Here is a 19,213-nt window from a genome sequence, read left to right as displayed (position 1 = left end):
AAAAGTCAAAATCCAGAAAAACACCGGAATTGAGTGGTTTCCTCTAATGAACATTTCTGGGATTAAAGCACCTTAAACATTTCAATTAAAATCCTTTGACCAATGCAATTTGAAACAAAAAAATAAATAAATTTCAATATACTGTAAATCATCTTCGCGACATTTTGGTTTGGTGGCATGCCTGGTCTTAGTGATGATCAGAATTAAGATTTCACGCTATTGGATCTAGCCTCGTCCTGTGTTTGATTAATTGATTAAGAGTTATGTCATCATACTTTTGTCTGTGTCCTCGTCAGTGTGAAGGACAATTCCCTCTCACCTTGTCTAAAAAAAAATGTCTCGCCATGGTGCAATATTTCAGCAAACACAAGAGATTCCATTCGAGCGGCTTGACCACAACACTGTTTACCATTCTGACAGGCACATAAATTGGGCCGTGTCCACACGGATGCGGATAAATATGGAAGCGTGTATATTTGTCTGACCTCCCTGATACCCTCTTAGTCAGCTTTTATCTAGCTTTCAAAGCTTTGCACATGTAGATTCATCTTTATCAACGCCGACACGGCCTTATCTCCCCCAAGCCGGAGCTCGGACGGAATTCAAATGCAGTGAAGACCTCTTCGGCCTCACAACTTAATAACACTAAAGTGATACCTTAGTCTAAATAGGTGCTCGATGCCTCATTACTCCGTGATAATCATCCATCCTGTTTGTGCTTCCTGTTAAATTAAGTAAAGCATCCTCATGCCAGGAAATTATTCACGACGTGTTCTTCAATTACAAATCAGAGGTGGCGCAATCCACATTCTCATTCACTCCTTTTACTTTAACATTAATCTGAAAGAAGCCTCGTTGCAGCACTATTATTAACGACTGAAATGACAAAACACATTTCTAAGGGTATTTAAATGTCTGCAATCTGCTGATAGTGAAATTAACATTGGACATAAAATACTTGGTATCAACTAATTGATCTAAACTTTTGTTTTGACAGCTAAAAATTTCACACGTTAATAGTTGAGTGTGAATCGTTGGCAACAATTTTTCTTCCAGAGTGCTGGAGGAAAGCGTGTTGTGTTGATAACAATGTTTTATGCATTCAATCAATTGTTTGAAAAAGACAACAATTTTTTTCTTCTCTATTTTTTACATTAGGTGAAAGGCGGAGTACTCCCCCCACTGGCCAGCCAATCACAGCACACAAGTAGACTAACAACCATTCTCAAACATGCACAAGTTAAAGTCTTCAATCAACCTAACGTGCATCTTTTTGGAAGATGAGAAGAAGCCAAAGTGCCGTAGTTCCATGCATGCAGCTTCCATCGTCCAAATAAATAGCTAAAAACCTTTTCTAGGACTTGACTTGATGTAATGATGAACATTTGATTGGCTGTCGCGTGATTGTTTGCGTGTGCCGAACAGAAGCGTGCGGAGGCAGAGATAAGGAAGCGCAGCAACAGACGGATGAGACATCAAAAGAGCGACTGGAGAGGTGAAGGCAGACAGATGAAACGCGGCGTTAATACAGCGTGTCACGCTTCAATATTTGAGGCATGACATTTCGACACATGTAAGTTTGTCGAGAAAGATGTTGCATAATGTGACGGATTAACCGCGTGTCAAGTCACGGTTGCGAGCGCAATAAAGTGAACAGGAAATAATGGATGTCTGCACGCAAGGCCAAATTAGTCGTAATGGGAGCTGCGCTTATGAGAGTCAAAAGTTTTTGAACCATTTACAGGATAAACGACAACTTTGCCACTCTAGATCCAAACGTGCTAAAACAGAACGCTTAAAGAAGAGGTCACTTCAAAGATTTTCTTTACAGTATGTGGCCCCGCTTGTCTAAACACGCTGATCTGTTTTCTAAGTTTGGTCATGTGACATTTGCGAGCTGAGCCGTGATCGATGGTTACCCGAGTTGTCATTTTCAGTCGAACGCATGTGGCTAAAAGTGCCCCACCTTGGCCCTATCTATCGCATTGAAAACTGCTTTGCAAGTCAAACTTTTAACTTGTGTCACTGGATAAAGATTTTTGCGCCCCAAATATTTTGATGAGCTGATCATTTGAATCAGGTGTGTCGGAAGAGGAAAAACAGATACTCCATGCAGGATAGTGGCTCTTGAGGACTGAAGTTTGACACCTGTGCTTACACCATCTCAAAATTTATATTGTGACGCCCTAGTGGCGGAAAGTGGAATTATATCCAACATACTAACCTACGAACAAAATCTGCAAATTTGTATTTCACTGTCAATATTTTCTTTTCGAAAATTAATATTTTGACCATGTGTGGTTTGGTGTTGCTCTTGCGCGCCTTTTTAATCAATCATCACTTATGAAAGCCATTGTTTGCTACTGGAACATAATAAATCAATTACCACCATGACTTGGAACTAAATTAGAGGAAGAGGTTGACCAGTGTCCGGAACAAATTGGGTTTGTTTTTTTTTACCTTAGAGGTACTGCTCTTTGTTTCCCCACAAAGCCGCAATGGCATTTGTTTGTGTATCTCTCCATTTTTTGTTTTGCTTGGAATCGTCAAGAGTCTGTGAAAAAAATTCCAGGTGTTGTTGAATACAACTTTTTGCAGCGTCTCTGCCAGGCTCCTTGCATCTGTTTGCTTAATGCTATCACCTAGTGAGAGCGGGCCAAACATTGCAGAATGGTCATGACTCCAGTGAGAAACACACACGCGCACACGCACGCACACACTCACACGAGGATGTATACCAGCTGCTGTTTTCTGCCTTACGCAGCAAACTTCTCAAAAGTTCCAACTTTGTCTTGTCTTACATTAAGAACTCACAAAAAAAATAAAAATAAAAGTGTGATCCGGGGACTCACACTCACACACGCACGCATGCACGCGCACACACTCGTTTGACACTAAATGCCATTGTGGTGGCTGAAAAGAACCAATGGCACTTGGAAAAGGTCACGGAGTTATTCAAGTAAGCTGGCCCGGTGCACCCGCACACAAAAGTGCAAACACACACTCGCACACACAGCTACACACTTCCTATTAGTAACACACCTCAGGTAATTAGTGCTATTTACAACAGGGCAACTCATCTCTTCCTGAAAGCACTCCAATGCAATTCCATTTGTTTAATTCCCATTGCCTTGGGAGGGGAAATTAGCATGCGGGGACAATGACTTTCTGCTTGAATACCCAATTGTGGCATTCTCATTCCTATTCCCCCCACAATAATAATAAAAAACAATAATAAAAGCACTACAGCTCCGCCATCAACAATGTCATTAAATGGGCTTGCCTGTGGCTGTGAGAGTTTTCCACTACTTTACTACGAGAAACATTTTCCAAAAAAGCTCCTTGCACAACTGTGTATCAGGTTGCATAAATATTAAAGAGGAGGCAGAGGGCACCTACCGGTGAGTCACACGCTGCCGTGGTGCACAGCGGCCCCCTGAAGACCCCCTTGACGCGCCGAAAGTGACCGTTGCTGAGGTGCGTGGAGCTGATCACCAGGTAGTAACAGGCGCCGCACGCCATCCCGAGAGACTCGCGGGGCTCGGGGCCCATGCACCGCCGCCTTTGCGTCGCCTCCTTGCGGCGTCCCGAAGTGCGTCAAAGTCGGCGCAGGTGGGGACCGACTCGTTCCTTACGCCCCCCCCAACCTCCCAGCCCACCGCTAGTCACTCGCCAGTGTGCACATGGAGGGAACGGATGAGAACTATCTGCTCACATGTGCGAAAGAGAGAAAGAAGGAGCTGGGTGGGATGTTTGGACGCGAGCTGAGTGTGTCGCGCTTGGCATGCTGTCCTCGGTCAGGCTGAGATGAATGAATGCATGCCTTTTTTTGCAGGGGGCTTCGGGTTGTTTCTCACCCCCACCTCTGTGCCCCTCATTCCTTCTTCCTCTCGGGTTGGTGCACTTTTAGAGCTCCTACTCCACGCACGGAAAGATGTTGGACGACGAGGAGGGGGAGGAGGAGGAGGAGGTGTGAAACTCCCCCCCCCCCTACCGACTCTTCTCCTCTGCTTCTTGATAGTCTCTATTGATTGGCACCAGATTTAAGATGTCCCCGTGCTATGAATTAAATCCAGAGGTGTGCGAGGTGGCTGAGGCGTAAATCCATCCGCAGGAGTTATGGTCGAGGCTCCAGCCGATCAAGGCAGGCTGATGTGGATCAAATTCTTTCCCACGGAAGAAATATACACACGCTCTCTCTTTTCCTCATCCAAGCTCTCGCTCTGTCTTTCTCTCTCCCTCTCTTCCCTTCCCCGGATCTATTCTGTGTCAGCACGTGCGTATGGATGAAATTCCACTCAGTGTGGATGGCTTTCCACTTTTGAAAGAGAGTGTGTGCGCGCGCGTGTGTAGCTGTTTTGTTTAGGATTTGTTTTATTAATCTGACATGGCCTCAATAGTGCTGAGTTTTAAAATGAGGTGCCGAGAAGTCGCTGCAACAGCGTATTCGGGGAGCTGTTCACTAACAGAGTGCTGAAACTAAAGCAAGAGCAGCCAAGTTATTAGAAGACAACTATTAAGCATTTTTCCATAATCTAAAACAGTTTTGTCAGTATACCTCAAGGACAAAGAATTTTAGTAAAATTCATACAACCTATTTCTGCTTTGCTGAAATGAGTGACTGAAACCCCGCCCCTTATATGGCCGGGCCAATGGCAAGAACAGATTTCTTTTTTTTTTTTGCATGATAAACTAAGAGATAGACAGGCTGGCAAGAATGTGGGGAAGAAGTAAGCACCAATAAAGACAATAAAAGTATTCGTACATGTACCCTGCACTTAATTTAAAGGGAAGAGAGACGCCGCTTCCATTGGCTGGGAACCAAGTTGGGTGTATTCACGCCCACAACGGCGCAAACACCTGTTACAAACTGTGTGCGTCTACAAAAACTCCACCATTGCCAAAATAACTGACGAAAATATTGTGACTAAAATCGTCACATTTGGAATTTAAGGAATATATTGCAAATATTTTGAGAAGGTGACGATATGAGAAACAGCTTTTAATATTTTAACTGTAAAAATAAACAGTAAAATTAGTGTTAATACTTTCGTGAGACTGAAACTGAGCAGCACATTTTCTTGTTTAAGGAAACACATTTCATAAATATATATTTTGGAATATTATTAGGCTGTGTTGTTGTACTCTATGTGACGATGGGGCCAGAAGACTTTTTTTTTTTTGCATCTAAAATGAGTGACTTATTAGTGGAAGCATTTCACTCTGTTTTGCAGACATAATATTTAATGGCTCGGCATTCACAAACTTAGGAAGACAGTCTAATAGAACTGCATAAACTGAAAATGTGATATTTTTATTGCCAATTTGTATGCACTTGATTGACAGTGCGCAACAACTTTTCACTTAAAAAGTTTTTTGTAAGGTAATTGTCACTTTCGGTGAAATACGCCTCAAGATAAATGGATGAATAATACTCCCTCCCCCACATTGAGCGGTTATTTGTGACTGGTAATGCATCGTTTAGTGTCTCAAAATGCCCACAAAGGCTGTTATTTCAGCTTGTGGAGAGCCATTTTGCTAATCCATAGCTAATCCAAAAAGACTGCACACTTACTTAATAGATGTCCAAAAATATTTATTTAGCGTATTTTAAATGAGGACTAAATATGCGCATAACTGCTCAAATACATATAAAATAGCCGTTCTTCAACGAAAATGAGTTTCCTCTGCATGGCATCATACATGTTTGTAAGATTATCAAGATTCCGATACTTCCATTTTTTTGAAGGTCACAAATTCAGCAACTTTTCAAGGACTTCCAATGAACTGTTATTGGTTCTTGTGGTAAAGAAATGCTGTTTTTGAGATTGGTGTTGTGATATATCAGTTGAAATATTTCACCTCTGGTTGTGTCTGTTTGGATCCACCGTTGAGCAAAGTCTGCCATCAAGTGGTGAACACTGTTATTACAACTTAAGACTGCTCATCTTAAACATTTTTATTTTCAAAAATGAATGGAGGGACATGCTGAGTGTGGGCTTCTAACTGCTCATTCATAAAAAAAAAAAAAAACTCATTCTAAACTGTATAGACAGCTCACTTGTGATCCTAACAAGGACAAACTGTATAGAAAATGGTCGAACAGATGGCTGTATGCTACAGGGGAACAAATTCTGGAACTCCACTTATTACAACCGAGGAGCCTCTTAGTCCTTGTACTTCTCTGCCAAGTCTTTATCTCGTGCTCAAGGTCAGGGCAAGTCACATCCAAGTCGCCAGCTTTCCAACGTCTCAGCTCTTTGAAGCTGACATTACATCTCGAGCAAGTGGCCTCCCAGCCGCATGCTATGGAATTCAAAGCTCTCAATTTTGTCTTTGTACTCGTCTGGGATTCCTTCACCTTTTCAAGTTTGCGCACGAGAAGAGATGAAGAATGAGTGTTGTACTGAACAGTCTTGCTCTTTGAAGTACACACACAAACATCGAGTGATGTAATTATTTCGGGGGTGTGTGTTGTACAGTAGTGTGTGATTTGAGACCACGTGTCACACTGAGAAATGATCATCATTCGCTTCAGTGGGAAATGATTTATGCTATCTTTATATCATTATTTTCTAACCATTGAATATTTTACTGCCCCGCGATTGGCTGGGGACCGGTCCGGGGTGTTCCCCGCCTCTCGCCCAAAGTCAGCTGTGATAGGCTAATGCGCAACAGTGACCCTCACGAGGACACGTGCTATAAAAAAATAGATGGATGGATGAATCATGCATTCCAGTGCGTCGGTGTATTGCCATCTAGTTTCTTTTATTCCAACTTTTACTTTCTTCATAACTCATCTTTTTGTAAAAACCATAACGCCAAACGTTATGTCTCTTTGAGACAAATGTTAGCAATAAATGTTTAATGCACAAAAATTTTAGGACATTTTTTTTTCCCCCATCTCAATGAGTTATGGATTTGTTGAATGTTTTTTTTTTTGGGTGAAAAATCATAAAATTATTATTGATCTTCATGACTGGTTTAGAGGGAGCTGTAATTCTGTACATAATAATGATTCATGCATGTGCTGCTATTATTAAGGCCACCGAGTTCAGTAGTTCAAGGTTAAGTCATTCAAGGTTCTTTTTCAAAAGAATTTTCATTAAATGACCCCTTCCATGTTCCTTTTTTAGTTACTTGACTTTTCAATTGATTTTTGTTTTTTTTTAATATCGAACTTGCTGCCTCTGCAAAAAGTTGTGTAAGATCATTTTTAACAGTACAATTCCATCACATTCAGGCAAATTTAAACAATACCACCCAGACACCGACTCTCCTGAGGAAAGATCCGCCATTTTCTGTTCTCACAATTGACAGCCCCTCGACACAAAAATGCTTTTATGTCGGAGCCAAAACCTAAGCAGAGCTGCAAGGTTGTCGCAGTCACAGATCATCACTCTTAATTATGTCGGAGAAACGTGGATTTATTCCGCCGGTGTTGGAAACGTCCCAGCTTCCTTTGGCAAAAATGTTGTCATCTGCGCCAACCACGTAAACATCTGATTGGTTCAGCAACCAAAAAAGCATACGAAAGAATTGCAAAGTGACTTCAAGTTCAAGATTAAACTTTCAGCAACACCCTCTTTTGTCCTAGACTCTACAACATGTTTGGTAGTCTAAACCGGGTTCTTGATGAATTACGTCATTATTCTCTCGTCCAAATCATTTCACAGGCATTGTATACGGATTTAATTTAGTTAGCGGAACAGTGTAATGACGTTTTCTTTATGCGACTTGAAAACGTTCCTATTAAATCAATTATAAATATACTCTGAAAAATAGTTTCCTGTCAGCAATGGAATCAAAAGACTTTTCCTTTCTTTTTATATTCTTCTCATGCCAACGGTTGACTGTGGGTATTGTGTAAATTGATGTCTTCAGAGTGCTGCCTCCCTGCTGTTGTCATCTGAACTCAACACATCAACATCGCAGCTCAACACAAAAGAGGAAGCAGTGGTGTATGCATATTTCCTCAGCTCAAAAAAAAAAAATGAATTAATGACTGGAGTTATCTGCAAAACATCACTCGTTATGTTTGATGTGTGCTCTCACTGGATGCTACATTAAGTACATTTTCATAATCCACAATCCGCAGTTCAAAAGATTTCACAAAGGGATTGAAATTACTCATTATTTATTAGTTTGTTGGTGTTTGGTTGATTGGTGAAGAACTGCCTCACATCACGCGAAGAAGTGTTCAGAATATTTAATAAAGATAACCAAACTATTGTGGTAGTTTGGATATTCCACCGCAGTTTCAGCAGACCTCCTTAAACCGAGTGGAACAGTGTGATATTGAAATATAGTAACAGGGCGAGGCTGCGGTGGTTCGCCCGCATGAGAATGACTCACACCGCTCCTGCCACACATTCTGTCAGATTGGTTGTCAAAATTGTTTCTTAAAACACCTAATCATAGCGAAAAGATAACTGTGCGGTCATAATCACAGTTTTAACAAAAATAATGAAATACATTTCTTTTTATTTTAGATTGCAAGCTCAATATCCACACTGTTAGTGTGTCCTTTTTTTTTTTTTTTTTTTTTGGGAAAAACCGGAAAGGGGAATTACCTTCATGCTCCCATCTGCTCGAGTTAATGTCTAATACACTTAAGCCCTTCTCGCTGATGTATTTGCCTGAGAGCCTCTGTGAGCGTCACAGCACTAATGTGTGCAACCTAAACAATGCAAATGCCAAAATAACGTGGGCAATGGCACTCTGAAAAATAAAATAAACGATTGCTCACTTTAGTTTTTCATCGTCTTCTTTTGAAGCCAGATGATTGATCCACGCTGAGGATCTTTGAATATACATCAACATAAGTTGAGGGTGGGTGTGGGTAGAAACCTTTAGGTGTATTTTAAACACTCTAATTCCCTTAAGTACCGCCTCTCTTCATTGCTCTCTGCCTGCTCCTGCTGCACTCATTACTGCTGGAAATGATGCAGTACAGAATATGCAGAAAAAAAAGAGAAAGTCAGGGTGTGGGGGTCGGACTCGGTGGGTGCGAGACACAGAGAGAAAAAGAGAGACGGCAAAAATCATGGTGGTGTCTGTTTTCCCCAGTTGCTGCCTCTGGCTCTCTTCCCTTCTTGTATCTGCTTATAAGCTGCAGAAATATTGCAGTTGGGCTGCATATTGCTTTCGTAGGCACTGTGCTTGATAGTCACATTCACGCTGAGGATCCAGAAGCTGGGATGCGTGTGTGAGCGATGATACATGTGTGTCCCTGATCCCCTCCAAAAAGCCCCCATGCGATCCCTGTCGAAACTTGGCACGCATGGTTGCAGACGACCACTTGATGTCTTTGGGATTTACCTCATGCATTCCAAAACATACATGTCAGAATTGTAGCAAGAGAGATATTATTTTTAGCACTGTGTTATAATGTCAAGCCATTCATGCATTTTTTTACTGCGACATCAGACATTCCAAACATGGGCAATTGTCATCTTTCTGTGTTGCCGCATGACCCTTTTATACGAAGCGCAGTGTGAAAAGGGGTTAGCTGAGTGGGAATTAAACTGACTGCATGGCGGTCAAACTTGTGTGTTTTACTCGAGCAGAATATCAACATTGATAACATGAAAACTTATGTTTGCTCATCTTTGACTTTTAACCCTAACCCTAACCCTAACCCTAATTTCCCCTAACCCTAACCCTAACCCCTAACCCTAACCCTAACCTTAACCCTAACCCTAACCCAAACCCTAACCCTAACCCCTAACCCTAACCCAGGTGTGGGCAAACTACGGCCCGGGGGCCACATGCGGCCCGTTAAACGTTTGAATCCGGCCCGCCGAACTTGAAAAAATTTCAATGAATAACCCTTGCTCATGTTTTTATTTTTTTAAGACATGTTGTAATGCTTTCTTAACACTCCATCCATCTGCTCCTGGGCCGGCCCCTTTGTCAAATTTTAGAACCCATTGTGGCCCGCCAATCAAAAAGTTTGCCCACCCCTGCCCTAACCCTAACCCTAACCCTTACCCTAACCTTAACCCTAACCCTAACCCTAACCCTAACCTTAACCTTAACCCTAACCCTAACCCTAACTCTTACCCTAATCTTAACCCTAACCCTAACCCTAACCATAACCCCTAACCCTAACCCTAAACCGAACCCTAAACCCTAACCCTAACCCTAACCCCTAACCCTAAGCCTAACCCTAACCCTAACCCTAACCCTAAAAAAAAAAAAGTGTTTTATAGTCCGGAAAATACGGTAATCCGCATTTGTTCTATGTGTCAGTTTTTCTGTAAACTTCAACAGGGAGGGACAAATTAACAGCTTGAAGCAAGCACACTATGGTTCTAATTTGGAAAATTGGGTGGAAACTGGACTCCTGTTTGTGAAAGCGTTTTCACCTTGAATCCAAAAGGCTTGTTTAGTTACGTAACACTTACCCACGCAGATCAGCACCTGATCTTTATCTCCCACGGACTGTAAGGAGGCACAATGTCCCTTATGTGTCTGCTTTGTCACAAAAATGCAGCAGTTTCTTCATGAGTCAGGAGTTCAATTGCACCTCAAATAGGAGGGTCATTCTGTTCAGGGAGAACAAATTCTGGATAAGGAGGACCGCAGATTTGAAAAAGATGAGAACTTTGCCAATTCTGTCAAATGGCTCACTCGAAACAGAGAACGCTTTGCATGTTAGATTAATTTTAGGCTCTAAATTTTCCATAAGTGTCAACGTGAATGTCTGTTTGTCTATAGTCTAGTATAGGATGAAATTGGCTGCAGTCTAAAAAAAAAAAAAAAAACAATCGTTCAAACTTAAAATTTTCCAGGCATATAAACGTGTGAAGTTTGACTATTCCAATAAATGTTTTAAGTTTTACAACAAAGAAATTGGTTTGTCCCTGTTTTGAACGCGAACTTAAAAATATAGTAAAAAGAACTCACTTGCATTGTTGCCATCAATGTTATTTCTACTTCAAATTAAACCGTTTTAAGCCCCCCAAAAAATAATATTCAGTTTTTTACAGTGTAGTACTAGTCTGGGGTGAACCTCGAACGGATGACATTAAAGAATGATAAAATGTTCATTAAAACATTGGCTGCCCAGTAGGGACTTAATGAGGGTCACGGTTTGAAGATGAAACCGATTGATTCAATTTGCACATTTCCTACGGGTATCATTTTCAATGTTGAACACAACATATTAAATGAGAGATATTACAGATGGCATGATAAGGCCACTTGTGTTCACATATACAGAATGCGGCCCGTGAAATTAGGATTTAACACGCTTATATGTGCTTTTGTCCATGCATGAACATTGAGATTGATTGCTACGTGTGCGTGTGTGGGGGTGCGTGTGTGTGGGTGTGTGTTTTAGCTGGACTGTATGTTCACTCTGCGCACGGTCATGCGCATATTGGTTTTACACCGTGAATTGAAAGAAGTGAAATATACCGTAATCTAAATGTAAATGGAAGTTAAATTTACCGGTGGGTTCGATGTAATTGCCACATTTATCGGAGGTGTGCTCGTGTTAGGTAAGAAAGAATAATATTAAGCGGGTGAGAAATACAGTGAAGATATGAGCATATAAGAAAGAAGGTGATTCATGTTCCGTTTGGGATGTGTGTGCTGGTGGTGAAGGTCCAAGCTGAGCGTGGAAAGAGAATATACTGTAGGCGCGAGTATGAAGAGTCAGCTTGTGAAAAAAGAGCAAAAAGAAAAAAAGAGTGTCATATGGGTCCATGGACCACATGGTGTTCCAGTGCCCGCTCAACCTCTTGATGCTGGGGCAGTGTCGGCATCATGGGGCGGGACGCGCAGGCCATCCCTCTCGATGAGTTTGTGGGCCCTCCTGACAATGCACCCTGCTGTTTTATTTTTTTTTTTTTATGCCAAATTTGGTATTGTGGCCATGATGAGTCGCTAGGACAAGAACAAGTGGTGCTGAAGTGCGAAAAACAACACCAAATAACAAATAACTCAACTACTATCTGCATAACACAATAGCAATTAAACAGTCACAGCAAGAATCAACTAAAAATAATCGCATGTTTAAAAATATACTCTCACAACATCATATAACTTAACGTGACATTTTTCCTATCCAAGGAGGTACGCGGGTGCGTGGGAGGGATTCATCGTTGATTGGACCACACAGTCCCCATTCTGGTCCAATCAGCAATGACTCATATGTGCCCCCTAGTGGGGAGATGAGACTCATTGCTTTTTGGGTGAAAGCAATGCTCACCTTTGACCTCATGGTCTGGCATGATTTCTTTGAAATGAGCGTTACCAGTTATTGCGGCGTCAATTTACAATCCTTTTTGTCGCTACGTCAGCAGGGCATGAAAATCCTGCCTTTCTTCGACAAGCCTTTCAGTCCAGCAACGACAATACCAAAAGAACAACGCCGTTGTAGTTGAACAAAAAAAAAAACAACAATGTTTTGCTTTAATTCCACTTGAAAACAAATTATGATAAACCAACAAGGTCCATCGCATGGTCAGAAAGGTTCGTGTCTTCCTAATCAACTTTACGTCAACACCCTTACTTGTGCTTTATGGCAGCCCATAAGTAGGACAACTTTATGGAGCCTAGATACTAGTGATGGGAAATTGAAGCTTCAAATTTGCTTCATGAACCAGTTGTTGTATTTTTGACTCCTCACGATGGCACTGTTGATTTAAATAAATGCTTTAAAAAATGTCAAGTCAGTGTGCTTTCAGCCCAATGTTGAAGAGAAAGTGCCATCTACTGGAGGCCAGAAATACTACAACTGGTTCATGAAGCAGATTTCAAGCTTCATTTAACCATGACTAATAGATACCTAACACTCATTATAACTGAACTTTCAGTAAAAATTACAATAAAATGACTCTAATTAACACATAAATGACCAAAATATTATTCCACCTCATTGGTGAATGATTCAATTGTAGTTCCCACTATCAAAGTATATTTTTATTTGAAGCATGAGGTGATACTGGTTATGCTCAGGACTAATCATGACATTCAAAAACTGTACATACTGCAAACCCACATGTTTTTTTTTCCTCTCTCCGTTTTAATTAACTTTGAAATGAGTCACTTTGATCCACAACCTAACAGGATGTTTAACGTTGATAAGTGATAATTTGTTCAGTGTTGCGGCGACTGCTTTCAATGTCAGTCCACTTACTTCAATTAACAGCATATTTTCTTCTTCTTTTATTGACAGCCCTAGTTGCGTATTCAGACTGGACTTGCTTTCAGAATAATTGTCTAAAAATAAAAAAAAAATAAAAAGTCAACGAAAAATCAACACACATGATAATGAGTTAATCCTTTGACGCTTGCTTTACTCTCATGTCTCGTGTGCCTTCGTGTCCAAGCCTGAAGTGCGGAACATTCGGAAGCCATTTCAATGCTACTTGACAGCAATTCATTTCATCCTCCATCTACACCCCTCCTCCATGATTCATATGCTACCTGAAACGTAATCAGCATATATTCCGCTGCAGAGGGAAGTAATGGAGCTTCACGCCGCCGCCAATATGCACGCATGCAAGTTAAGCTCCTTTTTCGGATTGAAGGAACTTTTAGCAGCTTTATTACAAGTCACTGACTATGAAATTACTAATGATTGGAGGTTGCCTTCTGGAAAATTAAATACAACGTAAACGAAAGTAAAACATTGGATTTACATCAAGGCAGATTCTAGTCAGGAAGTTGTGAATTCTAAATTTAAAATTCATCATATGTTGATTTTCTGGGCAGTGCATAATTGGATCGTGAATAATGTTTTCCTCGTGCGTGATTTTTTTTTCATGTAAATCTCACTTTTATTCTGCATATTAAAAAACATGAATCTTAAAATTCTACTTTTAAAATAATGAGCTTGAGTAGTTGTTTGTCTACATGCGCCCTGGGATTGGCTGGCAACCTCCTCATCTGTTGCACAAAATTTTGCTATTACCAATCAAAGACAAATACGTTAAAAAAAAAAAAAATTTAAAAAGCATATTGTCCTTTTTCAATAAATTGTAATGTGTGTGGACTGAATGCATTGTTACAATTTAAAAAAAAAATAAAAATAAAATGCTCATTTTAAGTAAAAAAAAAAATAGATCTTTACACTTTAAAAATATTTATAAAATATTATTATCATCATTATTATTACCTGTTTTGCTGTGCCATGTAGTCCAATAATACAGAATAGAATGGAACAAAATAGAACTTTATTGTCACTGTCATCACAGGAACAAATAAAAATCTCACACTTTCTTTTCATCAGGTTGAGCACAGTCTTAAACAGACACATTTAGAATTGTACACCCATTGGATGTACAGCTTACTCGGGATTTCTATTTATTATTTTCTTTTTTTGTGTGTGTAATACAATTTTGTTAGGTCCCAGTGTCGACGTGTAAGTGTGTACGTGTGTGTTTTTATGTGCGCATGTCCATGGATGAGTTCCACCTCCATCACTCAGATGTTTGTTTGCCTTGATAAAGTCTCATTAAAAATGCCATGCCTGAGATCAAAAGGTACTGCCGCGACTCGGTGGCAGAAATCACATGACTCTTTTTTTCTTGTTTGTGACTACACACAGGTGGTTTGATATGGCGACTCTATTTAGCGAAATAGCGGCGGATCTGAGTAAATAATAGATGAATCCTGCTCGTGATGCCTTTGGTCCGTCCCATTAGACACGAGGCAACACACTTTGTTCGGCTAATTTGAGTCAAACAAGAGCGAACACTCCAGAGTACGCTCAACTTTAGCTATTGTACTTCAAAGCAGCGATGCCTGAGATTAAATGTGGTTTTAGAGAGAGCAGAGGGTAACGCACAAACTAGCGTGCCGCGGGTGGGCAGATGAAAGCGTGGGGAGCTATCGCAGCAGTCAGAGCTCATTTTGGGGAAGCCCTTATCCGGCCTGGCTGCGAGCCCCTCGGAGCTCAGCGAGGATTCACGCTGATGCCTTGCAGGGTCATGGACGCCGTTAAAATTGTGCTTCGGGATCCAAGCATCATCGAAGGTCACATATGTCACATGGGAGGGGGAAAGAGCCTTGAAGTGGAGCACAGAGTCCGAGGTGTGTTGACCAACCTTTGGAAGATAGATAAACATTTTGAGAGGCCACACTTTTAGCGAGCAGGCTCTTCTCCGCTGGAACCGTTTTCCTGACTCAGTCCAGTCCATTCAAGAGCAAGCTTCCAACTTTCCTTTACGATAAATCTTAAATTGAGGGATTACGGGGCTCATCTCTTAGGCTGCCAGAGGCCAGACATCTCCATTGACGCGTTCCTTCCTCTTCTCTCCTTCTCACCTCATCCTCATCTCGATAGAATCTGATTCTTTATCATTCATTCTCTCGCCTTGCTCTCATGCTTCTGTAGGTGTGACTTCACAGGTTTTCGCTTGTTAGCGTCTGGAAACGGTGGCGTTGGGAACGGTTGCTCTAATCTTGGAACGAGTCGTTCAGGACCGTTTGCTTAGCAGATAGTTTGCTGTGTTTGCATAATTGTCGGTGGTTTTTCTGCCACGTGAGACCTTGGGAAGAATATTTAAAGGAGTTGATATTCTTCACCTCGCCAGGTGCATAATTCAGCGGGAATGCTTGGAGTAGAAATTCAGATGGCCAATTAAAAGGCATCTTCGATTTATATGATTTCAACATGGAGGCTCCGTGCTCAATTATGCGCACAGCGAGTTACAGTAGCTGCTGAACAAATAGTTTTGAATGACTTTTTGCTCAGCGGATAGCTCCAGTGTGTGCGCCCATTTTTTTAAAATCAGTATTTGAGTCTAAGACAACACCTTTTCCTTTCCTATGCTTGGAAGACGTAAAACACCTCCGCATCATCATATTGCGATTTGAGGTCATGTTCTTTGTATGCCGTGCCGATAAGCAGCAGCTGTTCTGTTTTTATTTATGCTGCACACGCAAACATGTCTTCATGCCAACAAAGAGTCATATTGGCTGTTAATTAAGCTCCGGCCAGACTCCAATGGTGCCTGTTTTCTTGGTCGCAATCGAGCCAGCAGACGAGCACGATGTCCAGTTCCAGCCTCCACTTTAATTGAATCAGTCTCAACTGCATCCTAACAGCTGCTTTTCCGGACAGTCTGCTCTCCTCTTGCTCTCATTCAGCATATTCTTCCGGTCCTCCTGTTTGGACAAGCATGCTGCTTCGATGCACATTAAGTCTTGGGTCTGTTTTGATTAATGTGCAAGTGTGTGCTGGTGTGCGTTTAATGTGCATGGTTGGGGCTATCAGGCAGGCCTTTAATTTAATCTGGTCGCCATGGTGACCGTAAATGATTTAGGGCTGACCTCAGCTCTCAAACTCAATGTGCTATATACTACTCAGATGCAGTGTCTGGCAGTTGCTCTGCGCGTGTGTGTGTGTTGTATATAAATGCATGTCAAGGAGCAAGTGTGCTCGTATGCCAATACAAGCCTGTTATGCATAGATATAGACGATAAGTGTGAGAGTGTGACACGTAGCCACCTTGACTTTGCCTTTCACAGATGCGCACACGCACACACGCTTGTTCCCGCCTTTCTGTGTCCTTTTCTGTTTAACCTTCGGTTTGAATTTATTGAAGTAACCTTCACTCCCATAAACGGCCGACCAACCTCCTGCTTACTTTCTTATTCACATACACGCACGCACACACACACACAAACTCATTGGATTCATAACTGGGAAACTCCTATCCCTCTTCTCGGTGTGCAGGATGAGAGGTGATGAAATGAAATTCTCCCACAGAAAAGCTTTGCACTTACCTGGGATTTAGGGAAGCTCTTGTCGTCGCTCTCTCTTTTTCTCACTCTCTCTCTCTGCTCATGCACAGACACACACGCGCACGCACACACAAAGACCCTGCAGCCAGAAGCTGCTGTACACTGACAGAGAGAGAGTGAAGTGAGCGCAAGGGAGTCGGCAAGGGATTAAAAAAAAAAAATAGGCTCCGTTAGGAATGGTGTCACAGGGCCAGGAAAAGGAAGGCGAGACGTGGGCGGGGAGTTTGAGGAGAATTTGATCCATCACACGCTAAGAAGTAAAAGGACTACTTCCCTTGATAAAGTTGACGTAACTGCGCGTTCACCTCACCCAATGCATGAAAAGCAGAGCAATTTGAGCGAGCACCGTTTGCGACAAAAGAGCATCAGCCTATATCTGTCTTAACCGTCAGTGAGGGAGGAGGCAGTCAAATTTGCAACAAAACATGTTGCATTGTAACTTCATGGATCTTGACGTTTTTCGATGTTTCATCTCAACAACTACCAAAAGACTACTCAGATCAAACAGGTCAAATTGTAAAAACCTTGAAATTGTTTGAGATGACGGTAGAGCAGCAAAGTACATTGGTTGACCATTAGATGTACTTTACTGGGAAAAAGTACTTCAATAAATGATCGCTATAAAGACATTGATTCATATTGAATAAAAATTAAATTCGCCTTCCTGTAATTCAAATTCCATTCAACATCCTGTGCAGTGGAGTCAATTCAATTTAATGCATTAAATTGAACTAAGTTCTGAAATTCTGAGTTTATATATATAATATTTTATTTTATTTTATTTTATTTTATTTTATTTTATTTTATTTTATTCATTTATTTATTTATTTATTTTCCGTTTAAAGCCAGACAAACACATGGGCAGAGACTCGACTCACTTATGCAAGTTGATTTGGCTCCTTTGCGACCACAGCAACGCGTGTCCATATGAACGTCAAGATCCCTTTACGTTATTTGCGTGCCGTGCGCTTTTTTTATCGAGCAATCTTTAAATTATTCACCGCTTCTGTATGCGCGGCAGAACTGTTAGCATGGAAAGGGCAAGAAAGAAATCCCATTTTCGCTTATCAATTGCCTTCCAGAAGTGAGTGACAATGACTCAATCATTGAGTCCTTCTGAAGAGTCACTTCAAAGAGTGAAGCGGCATTTCTGCTGATGTAGTATATAAAACGACTCAAGAGCATTCGTCGCTGTCCTGTGAACAACACTCATGTCCTTTTTTTTTTTTTTTTACGATCTAATAATTACTTACCCATGAGCAACCACTGCTCATACTGTTTCTGATAGGGACTTCTGTTAACTAATTATCATGAGCACAGATACTTTGATCTCTTCCATCTGGAAAATCAATAAAAGCTCAGCCAGAATTGGGGCTAATTTATACTCTTCATCAACTTTTCTTTGAACAACTCTCAATAGGCCTTAAGTGGGATACTAATTGTTGTCACATTTTACAATATAATACAATACAACTTGATTTATATCCGCGACATTTTCAGTGGGAGACATGTCAGGACTGCAGGCACCCTTTTTCTACGAAGCCATGCTGTTGTAAAATGTGCAGAATGTTGCTTGGTATTGCCTTGCTGTCACTGTGCTTTTGCACACCAAGCAATTGCTTTCTTGATGCCGTTTTGTGTAAGTTATTAATTCACTTTGTTTAACTATGAGGGAAAACTAAACTCCATAAAACTATGCAGTAAAGTACACAATAAAACTATTGTAATGAGACAATTATTCTAATGCAGATTCATAATTTGGTTGAATGACTTTTTTTTTTATGCAGAATCTTTGGCAAATGTTCCCACTTTACAACACTATAACAATTTTCACAATGTGCTCGAGGTATTGTGTGTTGTTCGGTGTATGTGTTTCTGCGTGCATGCATTTTTACTGTAAAATGTAATCTAGAATTAATCACTGTCAGTGACCCAGAATTGCAGCGTTTTGTCTCTCAAATGTGAGCCTACTCAAGTATCTTTCCCCCGCTTCCTCTTTCTCCCCCCTTTGGGAATTGTCTATTTTTGGATCCTCATGTTCAATGACAGCTTTCATACAATCCTCGGTGGCTCTGGCGTTGTGAAAGGTGCACACAAGCACAACAACACACCTATATAATACAATATTTAGGATGACTAATATTAACATTTACCGGCAGTCCCCGGGACATGACGACTGTGTTTGGATGAATCGAAACATAACATGAAAGGACAACAACAGTCTTCCAAAAGTATTCCTGACATAAAAAAAAATAGCATATGACAAAATATGAGCCATCACATTATCTGTCTGTACATGCTCTATTTGTGCCCTCGTGTAATCACGTATAATATCTTGTAATAAATTCTGTCACAACATGCCAGCAAACATTATAACAACTTCTGGGATGGCATCCAAAGCGCACACACACAGGGTCGCCATTGAATGTGACTAAACTTTTTGCACAGT

At 41.0% G+C, this 19,213-nt stretch overlaps 1 protein-coding gene across 1 annotated transcript in view; it reads right to left on the bottom strand.

The window, feature by feature from the left end:
- The window catches only part of znf804b (zinc finger protein 804B), a 40,746-nt gene extending 36,554 nt beyond the window's left edge, over nt 1-4,192 (bottom strand). Inside the window, exon 1 of the mRNA XM_088307683.1 lies at nt 3,400-4,192. Within this exon, the coding sequence (XP_088163809.1) occupies nt 3,400-3,552 (153 nt within the window). The 5' untranslated portion in view covers nt 3,553-4,192. The remainder of the gene's footprint in view (nt 1-3,399) is intronic.
- Nucleotides 4,193-19,213: the final 15,021 nt, after the last annotated feature.

The sequence above is a fragment of the Idiotropiscis lumnitzeri genome, chromosome 10 (genome assembly GCF_059441095.1).
Source record: "Idiotropiscis lumnitzeri isolate Australia: NSW breed Sydney's pygmy pipehorse chromosome 10, RoL_Ilum_1.0, whole genome shotgun sequence".
Classification (NCBI taxonomy): domain Eukaryota; kingdom Metazoa; phylum Chordata; class Actinopteri; order Syngnathiformes; family Syngnathidae; genus Idiotropiscis; species Idiotropiscis lumnitzeri.
Note: the sequence above shows the minus strand (reverse complement) of the source record. Positions and strands in the feature narration are given on the sequence as shown.